General features: G+C 38.5%; 2 protein-coding genes and 2 pseudogenes across 2 annotated transcripts; 2 read left to right on the forward strand and 2 right to left on the reverse strand.

Annotated features, from left to right (window-relative positions):
• The first annotated feature begins 2,756 nt into the window (after window positions 1-2,756).
• On the forward strand, window positions 2,757-3,602 carry LOC129240901 (vitelline membrane protein Vm26Ab-like). The gene is made up of 2 exons (XM_054876969.1): window positions 2,757-3,033; window positions 3,144-3,602. Exons 1-2 carry the CDS (start codon window positions 3,022-3,024, stop codon window positions 3,363-3,365), a joined length of 234 nt encoding a protein of 77 aa, XP_054732944.1. The 5' UTR covers window positions 2,757-3,021; the 3' UTR covers window positions 3,366-3,602.
• A 4,541-nt stretch (window positions 3,603-8,143) lies between these two features.
• Window positions 8,144-8,734, reverse strand: LOC129240898 (cuticle protein 16.5-like). The gene is made up of 2 exons (XM_054876967.1): window positions 8,657-8,734; window positions 8,144-8,581 (listed from the first exon to the last, which is right to left on the reverse strand). The coding sequence occupies exons 1-2, from the start codon at window positions 8,666-8,668 to the stop codon at window positions 8,195-8,197; spliced, it is 399 nt and encodes a 132-aa protein (XP_054732942.1). The 5' UTR covers window positions 8,669-8,734; the 3' UTR covers window positions 8,144-8,194.
• A 4,174-nt stretch (window positions 8,735-12,908) lies between these two features.
• On the forward strand, window positions 12,909-13,453 carry LOC129240766 (larval cuticle protein F1-like; annotated as a pseudogene).
• Window positions 13,454-16,352: 2,899 nt separating this feature from the next.
• LOC129240767 (cuticle protein 16.5-like) lies at window positions 16,353-17,021 on the reverse strand (annotated as a pseudogene).
• Between the last annotated feature and the right edge of the window lie 176 nt (window positions 17,022-17,197).

Raw genomic sequence — 17,197 nt, forward strand, 5'->3', positions numbered from 1 at the left:
ATATTATATCTAACTACTTTCCCGTAACTAAAGGTGCTCCCTAAGGCTCGACTCTCGGTCACCTATTGTTTTTGCTATATATATGTAAATAATCTTCAAAGCGTGTTAAAATATTGGGATATTCATGTATGCGCAGATAATGTCCAATTATATGTCAGCCGCCTTTTTGTATCCGTCAACCTCTAACCCCTTAAGAGGTAGTGAGAATTTTCAAAAAATTTGACTTCTTTTTACATTTTCTTAAAATATAATAACAAATAATTTTCAGGCTATTCAATAATTAACAAAGGGCGCTCGGGCGCTCCGGAGTGTTCGAGAGCAAGTAGCTGGGCATTAACGATAACACTCGAGAAGGTAGAATGCTACATAGGTAACAGAAAATCGATATTTTGGAAGCTGCTATGATGGCTGAAGAACTATTACATGACCAAGGAATAGCTGACACAGTGTAAGTAATTAAATAATTCGTATAACTCTACATAAATCGAAAGCAAAACTTTGAATGCGTTTTTCTCAAAAATTATTTTTTTTTTTTTGAACTGGTGATCACGGCAACTTAAAAACCGCCTGGTAGATGTCAATACAATTTATACTGTGTTTGAAAAACATGCAAAACTCTTGCCTGACCGAAGGACTTTAATTAAAATAATTTAAATTAAATTTTTTTAAGCAATTAATTGTCGGGTTTTTATCGAAAATCTGAAAAATATTTCCTGAGACCGCCATATTGTTAATTAAAAAAAAAGCTTCGATCTGATACTCCTTTACAGTGCAAGGAGTAAGATCTATGAAATGCTCCGTTCATTAAGGGATATTCAGCACTTTACGTCAGTGAAAATTCGACTGCTTTTAGCTCAAACATTTGTGTTACCAACCTTAATTTATAGATGTGAGTTATATGCTAATTGTAATGGTTTGTCTGCTAATCGCTTCTACAGCAACATCGCCAGATACGTGTATTGTGTCACATATTATTTGTTGCCTTAACATTTTTTCTACAGAATTTGATGTTTTATTAAAAGTAAATGCCTAAAGACACCCACCGTAGCCTATTGCGTTGGTGCGTGACTACCATTCGGGAGCACGTAGAATCGAATCTCCGTGTAGGAATCAGTAAAAGGATAAAAAATGTTTTTTTCTAATAGCAGTCGCCACTCGAGAGACAATAGCAAACCTCCGAATGTATTTCTGCCATGAAAAAGTCCCTTATAAAATCATAAAAAACTTGCCCGTTTGGAGTCGGCTCACTCCATTTGTGGAACAACATTCACACGCATACCACACATAAGAGAAGGAGCTCGGTTTAACACTTAACGGAAGTGCACGTGGCAATTATTTATTTTTATTTTTTATTTTTGAAATACCGCATAAAGTAGTGAAAAGCAGCATTGCTTCACAAGATCATGAACTCTCGTGAGACTAAATACCTTGTCGAACGAATTCAAGTCACCAAATCAGCCCAATCACTTAACCTGCTATGAAAACCTTGTACCTTGTTCGTTTTCGCTGTTCATCTTTGGAATGCTCCTCTAGGGAGCATAGAGCCTCGACAAGACTCAATCTTTTGTTGGTTTCGTTAATCTATTTTGATTTCTGATATGGTAGGTGATTAGTCTGCCGCTACCAGTCCTAAGTAGTAGAAATGCCCACCTGTCGATGCTTAGGATGCAAAATAGAACTATGTGTTCTTGTAATGGAACCTTGTACTTCTTCTACAACTTTCACTTTTTACAGCCTACGGTTTCTTTCTGTCAAACCTTTTCTCTTTTAGAATAAAACTCAAACAATGTAAAATAACTTATGGTTGAGTGTTTGATTAGTAAATAAATATATAAATAAATCCCTTCGATAGTTGCAGGCATCCGCATTCAACGGAGGCTGCTATCAAATTAGAACCTAAACCCGCCCCATTTAGCTACAATGAACGGAAAATACCAAAAACTACCGATGGTGTATTTTCTTATTTAAATGGAACGTGATTTGTATTTTTATGATTTTTTCAATTTCTCATGGAGCACATAGACCCCATGACAGTGAAAGGGCTAAGTGATAGCTCAACCGACATACATTGTAATGTAAGAATTTCCGTGATAATGCGGAGGTTGTCCTTGGATGAGTGCATGCGTTCGTTAAAGTATTTGCTATTGCAAGAAGCCAAAAGGTGCTCTGGAGCAGATTATCTCAATATAATTCCTTACGAGCTTCGACCATTTCGTTTGTTAATTGTGCTAATATATTCTAAAGAGAAAAATTATATTACCAAAATTGTTGGGAAGCGCTGCCTTTAACTAGGCCTCACCAGATACATATGTACATTTATATGGCATATCTATGTAGTTACTCTATGGCATATAGATATCAATTGAGAATGTTTTATTTCTACTTAGAACTAATAAATGTGTAATCCTCTTTTTTCAACACTATTTTTTAGTTTCCTAAGCACGTAACGAATCGGCGCGATTACTCAATGTGTTTTTTACAGTACTTAGGGAAATCGAAAGAAGGGGCGGCAGTAAACTGGTAAGCGATCGGTTGACTGACTGATTCAGTGACACATTTGTTGGCAACCTAGAATTTTGCATTGAAAACAAAAGTGTAGATGTTACAATGTTTTGATAATTTTTTTGGTAAATACACACAAACGTAGATATTTGTAAATAAATATTGTCGTTATTTCGTTTGCAATTTCCTTGAAAATTTTGCATATTGGCTTCAGCTCAAGCGCTGGGCGTTGGCCGACATTGGCGGTCACCTCAGACCCTGGCGACAGAATTGGCAGAATTTCAACAGTTTTTTTTCTTTTTTCTACTTTTGAAGATTCGCTGTGAATTTTTAATTGCTGTAATGACTAGTGCTAGTGTTGAAAACTGCAATAGCTGACAAAGGGTTACAAATTGAGAATAAAATTGCAGTGAAAATTTTTGTATATAAAATGCTTGTAACTCCGCTGAATTGTTATCAGTTTCAATAGAGCAGCATAAAGTAGTGAATTCCAACATATCAACAATAGCCAATATCAACATGTTCAAATTCGTAAGTATTTCGACTAATTAAAAAGATAAGTGTTATAATGCGTTAGAAATTTATTTTTAATTTTCTGTTCAAATTACAATTAAACTAATTTTTTCTTTCGAAACTTACAGCTCGCCGTTTGTTTTTTCGCCATGGTTGCTTGCGTCGCTGCTAAGCCGGCTGTGGTTGCCGCTCCAGTGGCTTATACAGCCGCTTACAGCGCCCCCGTAGTGGCTGCCTCTCCCTATACCGCTGCCTATACAGCCGCTTACACTTCACCTTATGCTGCCGCCTACTCCTATCCATATGCTTCTGCCTACAGCTACCCATATGCCACGGCTTTCTTGCGTTAAGGCTTAACCTAACATCTGATGGCAGATAAGATTAATTAATTTGTGGACTTGGCTTAATCGTGGATATCATACATATGCAGAGTTATTTTTTACATGGCATTTATAAAACTTTATTTTCAACTTGTCTAAGCACTACCAATGTTGTAATTCATACTTCTTTCGATTTCATCTATACTTTGTTGTTAGTTTTCTTCTTCCCTATACTTGTTCTTTCAATGTTTATATATAAAATAATATGAATATCAAATACTCAAAAAAAAAAAAAACAAAAAAAAAAACACGTATGCGTAAAAGTAAATAAATGCTTTACATGTGAGATGGAAAATAAGATTTTTGATTTTGCTGAGGTTTCACGTTCTGATAAACCTAAAAAGTCTTCATTCTAGTTCCTTTACAATCACCAATGCACTAATCAAGCTGCATAAAAATCGCTATCACGTGTCAAGCCGCTAACTAGTTGATAAAAATGGAATATTATATCCAACAATCGAAAAATTCCGCCTCGAAAACGAGCCGCACGCAATCTATAATTGCGCTAACCGCTTCTACTTGCGCTTGCTTCTACTCTTTGAATGCATTTTTAAAAAATGCCGATATCGAGGGATCACATCAGTCAATTTTCTAGTGCACCCCATGAAGTCATCAAAAAATGGAATATTGTATGTAAGAAAAAGCTTCCAAAATATTTCGATTTAATAGAAGTTCGCAAACGCCAACAACCGCACTTGTTTAGCTTGAAGTTTTGTCTATCGAATGTACAAGTAGAATGAGATATCGGTAAGGAAATCATTATAACAAAGCCTGAATTGCAACAATACATATATAGTGTATATATAGCGTTTGCTTTTTGAACCACTAATTTTTTTGAGAATGGTAACACAAATGACATGTCAAATGTGTTCATAATTTACTTAAAGACGTTTACGAAATGGGACGCTATACACTTGAACAAAATTGGGAAATATTGAAAACCTATTTCCAAAGTGGTGAGTCTTCTTCTTCTTCCGCGGTTACAGTAAATGGCGAGCGTTACCGTGACATGCTCAACAAGTTGTTTCCAAAAATTGAAGAGAATGACATGGGCGACATTTGGTTTCAACAGGACGGTGCAACTTGTCACACTGCCAAAGTTACACTCGAACTTTTGGCTACCGTTTTTGAAAACCGAATAATCAGCCGAAATTCCGATATCAATTGGCCGCCTCGGAGCTGTGATTTAAGCCCATTGGACTATTTTCTGTGGGGAGCGGTTAAGGAAAAATGCTATGCGAACCATCCAGAGACGATTGATGCTTTAAAACACGAAATCGAAGTTGCCATTCATGAAATTGGAGCCCAAACAATCGAAAATGTGCTTAAAAATTGGGTTGATCGAATAGCCTACTGTAAAGCAAGTCGTTTCAGTTAATATATTTGAACGATATTATTTTTTATTCATAAATGACAATGTTCAATCTTCAAATCTTCAATAAAAAAGTTTGAAAAAATATATATTCGTTTTTTTTATAGCCGATTCAAAAAGCAAATTGTACATGGCCCACCCTATATTATATATATATATTTGCTAGGTTGTTCAATAAGTTTTGCGGTTCAATAAAAGAGGGTGCTGCTACTAGCGTTTTTGTTATATTGGTACACTCCTCATATGAACATTTGAGAAGTTTCATTTGAATCTGTTAATTCATTCTTTGTTTACAATCCATTTTGTATCGGCGTGCCACAGTATTTTCTATAAGGGAAAAATCAAGTAGCGTGCAGTGATTGATGTTTTTTTTTAAGGTTTAGGTAGGTGAAATGGTTGAAGTGCCTGTCTAGTACTCCTCATGTAGGACTAAAGCCGCCGGCCAGAGCTTTTGATATAATGGAGAAGATTGATTGGATTTAGGTTGGCGCACTGTCCCAGGCTGTCGAAGAAAGGAGCGCCCAGGGCCTTAGTCGTCTATCTGCCAAACCCGGACATTTACAGAAGAAGTGCTTAACAGTCTCCTTCTCTGAAAGGTCCCCAAAGCTTCTGCAAAGGGGGTTAAACGGTAACCCTAGCTTTTCCGCGTGTGTTCCGATCGTCCAGGCACCGATAAACACAGCTACGAATTTGGAAATTGAATGGCGAGGAGTCCAAAGGATTTTCTGAGTCCTCCCGTATATTGTACTGGGTCCAACGGGTTTTCGAAATAGCACATGAGGAAATGGAGCTCCATCTTTTCTGCGCTTTCCTGAGAAGTAACTTATGTTGTTCCCCTTTAACAACTGTCAGGGGGATGCCAATGCCCGAGTAGGAGGTCTCTGAGACCACTTCAGTTCTGTACCTGACAAGCTCATCAGCAATTTCATTTCCCTCTATGTTCCTATGCCCTGGAACCCAGATCAGAGAAATGTTACCTGCACACCCAAGAGATTTGACTTGGAAGGTTTAAAAGCAAAGGAAATTTACGAACGATTGTTGAAATTGATTGCAGAAGTATTTTTCGCCATCAATACAGAAAACCATGAAGATGATCCATGTTAAGGACGTCCACAGAATTGGTAGAAAAACAACAGGAAAATCATCGAAATAGAAGCCTGGCGCATCTCATTACATAGGCAGTGTAAGTAATACTTTGACTGAACTAATGGATTTCAGAAAGCTGTGTGCACAATGGGTACCGCATTCACTAAAATGGAACAAAAATACATTCGAATGCGACTTTTTCAGCAACAACTAGAGCGTTTCAGAAAAGGATGAAATGGATTTTGAGCATTGATTCATCACTATGGATGAGACTTGGATCTAGCAACATGATCGTAAATTAAAAAATGTGACTAAAGAATGGTGTGAATCTGATTCTTCGACTCCGAAACGAGTTTGTGTCCAGAAATCAATAAGCTTTTTGAGATGCGAAAGGAATTTTGTTGGTGAATTGCTTGTAAACTGCTAAAATAGTGAAATCTGAACATTATTGTAACATTTTAGACCAGATGAAAGAAAAAGTCGTGAGAAAAGCCCCAGTTTGCAAAAGGAAAAAATTATTTTTCAACAGGGCAATGGACCGTGAATTAAAGTCCGAATTTCTGAAGCAATCACCATATTGACCAGATTTTGCCCCTAGCGACTTTCTTTTGTTTCCAGATCTAAAAAAATGTATGCGTTGCAAGCTTTTTTGAGCACATGATGAGGTCCTAACAGCTGTGGATGCGTACTTTGCAGCGCTTTCAGATTCTCGCTTCAGGTATGGAATTCCTAAATTGGAATCTCGTTGGAATAAGTGTATTTATGTTCAAAAAGACTGTACTGAATAATAAAGTTTATTTTAAGCCATGTAAGTGTATTTTTATTATCGTTCCGCAAATCTTATTAAACTGTCTATGTAGTATATATGTATTTAATTGGCGTTTACATCCCCTCATAGTTGTTTAGCCGATGTCTTCCTTCAACTTGTGGTGCACGCCTTGATGTCTTTAGTACAGTTTTAGTATACCGCCTCAGACTGGCAGATTGTATTTTATGAAGAGCTCTTTCATGGTAGAAATACACTTGTAGATCTACTATATCCTGCCGAGGGGTGACCGCTTTTAGGAAAAATATTTCTACTACTACTATTTCATGCTCGTAGTGGCTTCGAGCCGGGGTTCTACCGAAAAGTAGTTACGTACAAACTCATTGGGACGGCATGGGACTTGGAAAATCTGGATCGCCCTTTTACGTCAAATACGGACGACAATATGGAAAAAGTTAGTAACCTGAATGGATATGACACTTTCTCTAACTTCTTCAAGGTGAAACTGGTAGTCAATATTAATAGCTCCACTTTCTTTGCTAAGAATTGAGGCAATGATGACCTGCTGATTGGAGGCTATGCATTCGAGAGTGTGCAAGAATTTACCTATTTGGGTATCAAAATATAAGACAATAAGGATATGTCATTGACAATTAGGTACAGTGTTTTAACAGCAAATAAGTCTTATTACTCTAACTTGAAACTGCTTAAGTGAAAATTATCATCTCGCGACCAAAAGTTAAGGATATACAAAACCTTGAACCGCCCTGGTTGCGAACTATGGACGCTAAAAACTACTGAAATTAATCAGCAAATGGTCTTCGAAAGGAAAATGTTTCGAAAAATTTATAGATTAATTTGACTGCAGGACGATACTTATCCAATAAGATATAATCATGACCTGGAACTCTAAGCAAAAAACCAAACTGTGATAAGATTAATAAAATCTTAAAAATTATAAAAAAGGATAAGGTAGCTTGGGGACGTGTGTAGAATGCCCAAGGAAAGAAGAACTCGAAAGGCAGTTGAATTGCGCTCTGTTGGAAGCCAAAGAAGAGGACGCCCCAAAAGATATGGCTTGGAGTCGTTGAAGAAGCATGCGGCGGTAGAAGGAAGTAGCCTTAGGTAGAGACGGGTGGCGAAAGGTTGTAAATGAAGTAATGATTCCCCAAGGACTGTGATGTTAAGAAGAAGAATCTGACTGAAAAAGGGCAATGTTCGATAGAAGACGGACGTATATTAAAGATCATGAAAAATGGATATAAGGTAAATATATGCAATAAATACTTCAAATTAAAGAAACGTTTATGAATTGTGATTGCCGCGAATAAGTGTTAACGAGTAACCGGTAGTAATGGTAAAGGGGGATTTAACTGTGCATTAGTGGGTGAAGTTCGTCATCTATTTAACGAAATCTAGGAGCACTGGGAAAATTGCTTCCAAGTTTCCCAGCCGTAGCTTCCTAAAATGCATTGTTCTCTAAACGTAACATATAATTTCAGGACCACATTTAAATTAGTTCATACTTTTTTTATTAGCAATTCAACAATCCAATGTCAATGCCAAGTCATTAAATTACTTTTTCACTACTGGGACGACAGCTGGGGCAGCAGCTACGACGGGAGCAGGAGCAGCAGCGACTACAGGTGCGGCTGGTGCGACGAAACGGGCTGCTGGAACTACAGCTGGAGCAGCATATGAAGCCACATATGGAGCAGCAGCGTAGGCAGCTGGGAAGGCAGCAGAGTGAGCGACGCCATGAGCTGTGTAGCTGCTGGCATAAGGAGCGATGTACGGAGCATATCCGGCAGTGTAGGCGGCGGCCACTGGAGCCGCGTATGCAGCAGCGACGGGTGCAGCTGCGAGTGGAGCACTGTACGCAAGGGCGGCAGGTGCGGCCAGGAGTGCTGGCTTAGCAGCGCCGAAGGCAACAGCGAAGAGAGCTACAAAACAAACAGTGAACTGAAAGAGAGAGATATAGAGAGAAGATCCTTAGAACTGGAATTTGTGACAGGAGCAAATTTCGATTATGCGTACCAGCTTGAACATTTTGTTAAATTATTTTGGAAGTAATCCTTTTGCAAAAACTCAAATTTGTGCGCGTGCAGTGCGTCTGTAGACGAATATGCTGAAGATTGCTGCCATGGTTGGGTCTTTTATACTCGGTCATATAAGTACATGCCAGAAGAAATATTGCATAATTTTGGCAAATGAGCCAATAAAATGCTACTTACTTAAATAACATATGTACATACAGACATATCGTATATACATATTTAAATAAAGAAATATTTTACTTTTCAAATTCCTTCTGATTTTTTAATGGTATCAGATGCTAGTTATACTTATACGTACGTTTGTATATTCAAAAATCATTTCACCATTCGAATTCCCCACAATTTTGGACATTTGCTCGTTATTAAAGTAAAATAGCCAAAATTCCACTGTGTATTCGCATAAGTGTAAATGGCAGAAATACGAATGCAATGGAAATTGAGGCAAATCACGTACTTAGGTATCTGCTTATGTGCATATGTTGTTGTTGGCGTTAATATTCACGGCCGCCTGCGTCAACGACGGGTGTTCGTAGTGTCAGCTGCAGTCACCAGTCGCGCTTGCGCCAGCGCTGTTTTAATACTATTTTAACGCAAATCCGTATTCAATCGCATTTACGTGGAAAAACGTTGTTTGTTGTTATTGTAAATGTCGTTTTAGCCTCTATTTATTCTTTAGCGTAGTACTCGTGCTTAGTAAATGAAGTATAAAATATTGGATGCGCTTGATTATTGTTTGTACGCCGGTCACGTGATCCACTGTATAGCCTTCATATCATTTGACTTTTTGCTTTTTTGCCGAGCTTCGGTTTTTAAATTTACGGTTTTTACCAGCTAAAGCTTATATATGTTTGCACACTCAAAATTGGAGCATTTTTCGATTTATGGTATTCCAATTATTTTCATGAAGCGCTGGAGTTATGGTAAGAAAATTCCTATCACATCGCAAAGTCCAAAGAACATTAGTTTTTATGGCCTTTTAATCTCTCATACCTGATGTAATTACAATAATAAAATATATGTATGTATAGACGGGGGCGTTTAATAAGTTTGCGGCTTAAAGTAATTAGTGAGGAAAAGGTATGATTCCATATTTTTTGTTTTCTAAGTTTATATCCCTGGTGTGAAATTCACTTTTCATATCGTGAATATCGTGCATATATGCCACCGAAAAAAAGTATATTTTTTTAAATATTTTTCGTCTAAATGTTTTCCTACGACCGCCTTCATCGATCATCGTTGTCGCAACACGTTTTCCAAATATGAAAAAAAAACGAAAACATCACTGCGTAGGATCTGTAACCTCGGACTGCAGAGTTGGTGTCCAATTCTAATGAATCCCACGTCTTTTATTGCATCCCTTGCAATCCAAGCGAAGTGAACGGGCGCGTTGTATTGCAGAAATAGCACTCCACGCGCCTACTTGCCACGGCTCTTCCGTAAATTAGCATAGTACAGACTCGTACATTGTAGTCCCTTATGGCAAGTAATGTGATTAATAAAATTATCGTGTTATCACTGGGTCCTCTTTACAGGTATATGAAGGTGAAGAATTCTCAACAACCTGCAAAAATTTTAATTCGTTGTTGTGGTTTTATGCGATTTTAGAAAACTACGGAACACATTTATAGATTTTGAAGGCAAATGAAACCTCTTTTATGCGAATTTTTTATATGCGCTTTTCTGTAGAATGTATCCATCGCATAAAACGAGCCCTTACACTATTTGAAAATAAATGAAACTTGAAAAAAAGAAGAAAAAGTTCAAGAAAAAACATTTTTATTGTTTATTATTTCAAAACACCAAACTTAAAAGAAAAAAACATAAAATATTTCCGCTTGTGTTTGGCCGAGCTCCTCCTCGTATTTGTGGCGTGCGTCTTGATGTTTTTCACAAATAGAGGGACCTACAGTTTCAAGCCGACTCCGAATGGCAGATATTTTTATGAGAAGCTTTTTCATGGCAGAAATACACTCGGAGGTTTGCCATTGTCTGCCGAGGGGCGACCGCGATTAGAAAAATGTTTTTCTTAATTTTTGGTGTTTCACCGAGTTTCGAACCTACGTACTCTTTGCGAATTCCGAATGGTAGACACGAATTATTTGAATTGCATTTCATTAGAACATGCAGAATATGTTTTTTTACTATATTCTTAGTTTCACCTGGAATATCAGCTAAGTCCGGTAGCATGACTTGACTGGAAACTCGTTTTGTGTAAAACACCGAAACGGTAGGGTAAAAAATTCGGTGCTACCATGGTGCCTCATCGTATCAATTGATTTTGTGGGCTCCGAAATCCGATTTACTTTGGCGACGGTACAGAGGAAACAAGAAATGTGGCTCCATTGGTGGACATGCAGATTTTTTGGTCAATACTCTCTGATAGAAGAGAAAGTTGAAGGGCGAACCTACTGGCTATCTGTTGAGATTGCAGTTTTTCGAGGTCGAACATTCTTTCCGTTATTAGATGTACGTTTTTTGCTGCACAGAGGCGGATTTTGGTGGCATTAAGATAATGACTCGAGCCTACATATGTTGGGTTTATGGATCATACGAGCATATAAAACACCGAAGCGTGTCTTTAATTTGTCGCAAAATAATCGATTTGGTGTTTGGTGTCGTGTTATTCAATCTGGAGTTAACCACTTAGAATCTAGGCTACGGACTACCATGTTTCGATCCGCGACAATGTCGATCAGCCTCAGTCTGTTATCGGATGTTTTGGTCTCTAGACAGAATTACGACTGCGGGACAAAAAATGCCCTTCTTTCCCACCAATCCAATGCCAAATCGTTTACATGGCAGCTGTAGAAGATGTCGCAAGGTCCAATGCTCTTGAATAGCGGTGATGTCAGCATTTACTCTTACGGGGCCTTCCAGCCATCGGAGAGAGACACTTTCCCCATTAAGGGACTGCACATGCAGGTGAATGCCCTCAAATTATAATTTTTAGTTCCTTTGCCGTGGTTGTCATTAGAGTAGTGAGTTCTTATCTCAAGTTGCCTTAATTTTAGTAGGATTTTTAGGTGGCGAGTCCCAAATCCAGTAAACAACGAGATAATCTGGGCTGTTTCGCCTTCTTACATTAGCTTGCTTCCAAACGGGTGATCGGAAGCTACCCAGAGGATACTTGGGTGAGCCTCGGAAGTTGTAAGCTGCTTGAAGAAACATTGTATGGAGAAGAAACATTCTGGCCACTCCCAGATGAATGGGGATCAGATACTTCCCCATTTTCGTGGACTTTTACATATGGAACCATCCGCCAAAAAAAGAAATAATAATAATAAACAGTTCTGTCAAACACAGAACGGATGATCATCGTATCGAGTGTTTCTTAGTTGTATGAGAACTCTCGATATTTGACAGCGGATAATAGCGAACTGTCTTTAACAGAAATGCTCAGTGAGGTTTCGTTAGTCAGCATGAATCGTTTAGTGCCATAACAACGTTGCCAAATTGTAAAAGTTTACTTAAAAAGAAGACTTAATCTGTTTCCCAAGTTCATAGAACACTGGCTGCATCATTTTTATTTTTTTCGAAATGCCGGAGCATGTCGAGTGCTATTCGGCAATGCGGACTGGATTTTTGTTTAACAAAATTATTCAGCTAAACATCGACGAGATTTGATTCTAACAAGACGCTGCAACTTGCCATACAGAGCGCTTGAAATTTTATTTATTTCAACATCCAAGCCACCATTGATGTCATACCGTCAGATTCATTGGAAAAATAGTAAAATTGGACTGATAGAACGGACCATGTAACTCTTAGCCACGGTGGATATATGTCGGATATCAAAACCCAAAAGTAAATGCCATTAAATTATCTATCAGATTATAATAAAAAAATGTTCATTCCAACAATATTTCTGTTTTGTATTAAAAACTAAGTACACAAGCTCTTAAAAACATCCGACAAGTCAAGCACTCTCCTTCTTTGCTCCTTTATTATGCGAGTTAAATTCTTATTAAAGTTTATCTTTGTAAATGATACTTAGTTTAGTTTAGTTTAATGTGGAAAAGGTTCGAAATAATCAAGGCGTGCCTACCTACGTGTGCATATGAAAGTGGATGGAAAGAAAACTAAAGCAAAGCCTCCAACAATGAGTAACACTAACACCATTAATGTTGTCAAACTGTTTTAAAGTTGAATAATGGTAAAGCGCAGTGACATTATTGCCTATATGGCCGCAAGGTCTAGCAAAGGGTTACAAAAGCGCAAACTAATGAGTTTGCATGATTAGTATAAAAGCACGGCGTCGGTTGGCAGCAGGCATCACAATTCGCAAACCTCTTCGATTGTAAAGAAGTCCAATCTTCAGCAAAAACCAAAACCTTCAAAATGTTCAAATTGGTAAGTTTAATGAAACATTTAATAAAAAAAAAGAAGTTAAAAATGAGTTAAAACGTCTTCTATCTTCCAACAGTTCACTGTCTGCTTCCTGGCTCTCTTCGCTGTTGCCTTCGGTGCTGCGAAGCCCGGTCTGTTGGCTGCACCTGCCGCTCTCGCGTACTCCGCTCCAGTTGCTGCCGCTTACGCTGCTCCTGTAGCTGCGCCCTTAGCCGCTGCTTATGCTGCTCCCGTAGCCGCTCCTTTAGCCGCTGCCTACGCAGCTCCAGTGGCCGCTGCTTACCACGCCGGCTATGCTGGATACGTTGCTCCATACGCCAGCAGCTACTCAGCTCACTCAATTGCTCATTCCGCCGCTTTCCCAGCTGCTTATGCTGCTGCTCCTGTTGTTGCAGCTGCTGCTCCCGCTGTTGCTGTACTCCGCAAATAAAAATAACGGTAGTAACTATCTATAAATTATATTTGCGCAACTGTGATGAACTAAGTCTTCGAACTGATAATACTATATTATAAATAAAATTGATGATTTTATAACGACTCCCAAATCTATTTACATAGTTTGTTATTCATACTTTTTTCAAATTAGGATCGGTGTAGTAGAAAATTGCTAAAGTAAGCAAATACCCACTGTGTAAGTAAGCAAAATACCTATGTTTGAAGTGAACTAAAAACAATGTATATGTAATCCTTTGTTAGCCTTTAGAGTTTAAGCTTACTTCAAACGCAATATTTCCCAACTACTTGTCACTGATACTTGAAGTCCTTTACTACTTGCCAGTGCTTCCTTTACAAAATCTTCTATAAGTCTGGGTTCAATGCATCGCTCCTTGTGACATTTATGCATCGTAGGTATTAATGGATATCATCAATCCATCTTCTTGGGTGTCTTCCACGCTTTCTACTGCCCTTCATTTAAGATTTATAGGCCTTTTTCCTTATCCTGTTGTTGTCTATTCTGAGTAGATGCCCAAACTACCCTAACGTCTACTTCTGAGTAAAGCGCACAATATTTTGGCTCGTTATCAGTTGTTCGATTTCGTTTTTATATCTTATTCCAGAAGCCTCATCAACTTTCTTTACTGAACCAAATATTCTCCTCAGTATCTTTCGCTCAAAGCGTATGTGGTGATTCTTAATGTTGGTTGTCATAATCCATGATTCGCAGCCATAAGTGGCTATTGATCTTATTGGGATCTCATAGATTTGCAGTTTAAGCGACCATGAGAGCAGATTTTCATTAAGATGTGAAAAGTGACTCCTGTTGGCAGCTTGGAATCTATCGCTTATGAAGAATAAGGGGTCCGCTATGCTGCTAAAGTGTATACCCGGCTATTTGAAGCTTTCCACTCATTAAAAAATATGTACACCAACTTCCAGATTGCCAAGTAATACCACTCTACTTGGCCTTATGAGGTATTTTGTCTCATTGATGTTAACTCCCACACTCACTAGCTTTGATTTATAAATGCGTTTTAACACATGAGCTTCTTCCAAGGATAGCAAGATCGTCAGCATTGACCCAGATCTGAATGTTCGTAGTGAAAATAGTTGCCACAGGGTCGATGTTCCAGACTACAAAGCTTAAAACGAAATTAAAAATTATAGTAGAGAGCGTATCTCCTTGCTTGATACCAGTGTGAACATCGAATGAATCCGTAGTTTTTCCTTGTATCATTATGACCGTTCCTGTCAGTTTTATAGATACCAGCGACGCGAGTTTCATCGGTACACCTTGACGACGGAGAACAAGAGCAAGTTCATTTCTGTCGATGTTGTCGAAAGCTTTTTCAAAGTCTACAAATAGGCAATGGATGTCAAGCCCATGTTCATAAAACTCTTCGACGGTATGGCACATTACGAAACACTGATCTGGCGTTGATCTGTTTGTTTGGAATCCACATTAATACTTGCCCAGAATATCCAATGCCACAGAATTAATTCTTTCGGCAGAGCTTAAAAGGGCTCTGAGATTGCTGCAGTTGCGTTTGTCTCCTTTCCTATGAACCGGAAATATTAAACTGGGTTGTAAGTCTCGTGGAATTATTTCATCTTCCCAGCTTTTGTATAAGCTTTATTAGTGCAGATACGACAGCTGGTCCGCCGCATTTAATTAATTCGGCTATGATACCATCTACTCCACTCCCGTTGCCACTTTTGCACTTTGGCTTACGTATTACAGATTCAACTCCTTCCATGACAAGGGCCGTGATGTTCAATTCCGCTCAGTAGTGCGACTGCGATAAGTTCTACGCTACATACGTTGTTTAGTACATTAGGGAACTAACCCTGCCAGCTTCGCAGAATTTTCGCTTGGTTTCTGAATATTCTGATGCATTTTTGTTCCTCTAACAGATGAGCTCAATTAAATTTCACGAATTCCATCTAATAGAGAGTTTCTCTTCCTTTTTGCCGGATCTGTTTTGTTATTCGTTTTTTCTATTTATAGTCAGAATTATTTTGCCGAGTACGTCGATGCAGCATTTTTTGTCTCGCCTCATTTTTGGCCATAATTGCAGTCTCGCATTCTTCATCACATCATATCTCTCTCCAGTCGTTACGGCGGACTTCAATTACTTCTGTGGCGGTCGCATTTAAAGTGTTATTTTAACTAGCTACTAGGAAATGGCGATAGCACCGAAAAAATCAATTGCTTTTGGCTAATATGTAACCTGGTTATTTTTAAGTTGATATATATATTGATACATATATATCTATAATTGGCGCTAACAACTTTTTTGGTTAGGAGCTTCTCCTCCTATGTGTAGCGTGCATCTTGACGTTATTTTACAAATGGAGGGACCGACTCGGAACGATAAATGGTTCTCAACTCATTCGGCTAAGGCGCTGTCATATAAATTGCACTTATTTACAATACACGTCATATATTTTGAAAAGTCTCTGAGTATTTTATATTTTTAATTATAATAAAATATTTTGTACCTGGTATTGCATCAGTATCAGATTTTAGTAAAACTGGACTTTCAGTTAAAGAAATAGCAGAATCGAGCTTGTTAGCATCTGCATAGAGCAGGAATTTAGGGTGCAAGAAGTAAATACTGAGGTCACTAATAAAAATAACGAATAGAAACGCATACTTTCATCCATTTGAAAAATGTAAAATGAAATCCTCACTTAGAATCCGCCTCTAAACTTGCAAGACAATTCTTAGTAAAAATCGTAAGGTTAGATATCAGCAGATCTTTCTTTCACAAAAACTTTTTGCCTATAATTTGAATCGTCGTCATAATTAAACACACAAATTTTTCTATTCCATACTTTATGTAATCTTCAGCTTTATTTTAATCTCTTTCGGTTCAGCAGGATATTATCTATTTCTTCAACACAGCAACGGCGGGAGCGGCAGCGACAACTGGGGCAGCAGCATAAGCAGCTGGGAAAGCGGCGGAGTGAGCAATAGAGTGAGCTGAGTAGCTGCTGGCGATTGGGGCAACGTAACCAGCATAGCCGGCATGGTAAGCAGCGGCCACTGGAGCAGCGTAGGCAGCGGCTAAGGGGGCAGCTACAGGAGCAGCATAAGCGGCAGCTAAAGGAGCAGCGACTGGAGCCGCATAAGCGGCAGCAACTGGAGCGGAGTACGCAAGAGTGGCAGGAGCAGCCAACAGACCGGGCTTAGCAGCACCGAAGGCAACAGCGAAGAGAGCGAGGAAACAGACAGCGAACTGTTGGAAGAAAGAATAAATTTTAACTAATACTCAATTTGTTTTTTGTCAAATGTTTCATTAAACTTACCAATTTGAACATTTTGTAGGTTTTGGTTTTTGCTGAAGATTAGACTTCTTTACAATCGAAGAGGTTTGCGAATTGTGATGTCAACTGTCAACAAACCTCTAGCTTTTATACGAATACCTAACTATGCACAAATTATGCCCATCGCCGTATTCACACCATTGAACCTTGAAGGCACGGGCTTATACTACCAAGCAGGTGCCGAAAGCGTCAAATAATTGAAGAAATTTAACGTTGTAGTTCAAAGTCATTGTTCATATTCGGCAGTCGATCTCTTTTCTTATATGTACTCGTACAATTGATCACTATTACTACGTTTCATTGCCTGTAGTGACTGTTCGAATATTCGTTTTCGGTGCGATCGGTGCTTGTGAAGGGCATGTTAGCATAATTTTAAAAAAATTTTGCATAAAGGGCACAGTGTTAA

Source organism: Anastrepha obliqua, chromosome 3 (assembly GCF_027943255.1).
Source record: "Anastrepha obliqua isolate idAnaObli1 chromosome 3, idAnaObli1_1.0, whole genome shotgun sequence".
Lineage (NCBI taxonomy): Eukaryota > Metazoa > Arthropoda > Insecta > Diptera > Tephritidae > Anastrepha > Anastrepha obliqua.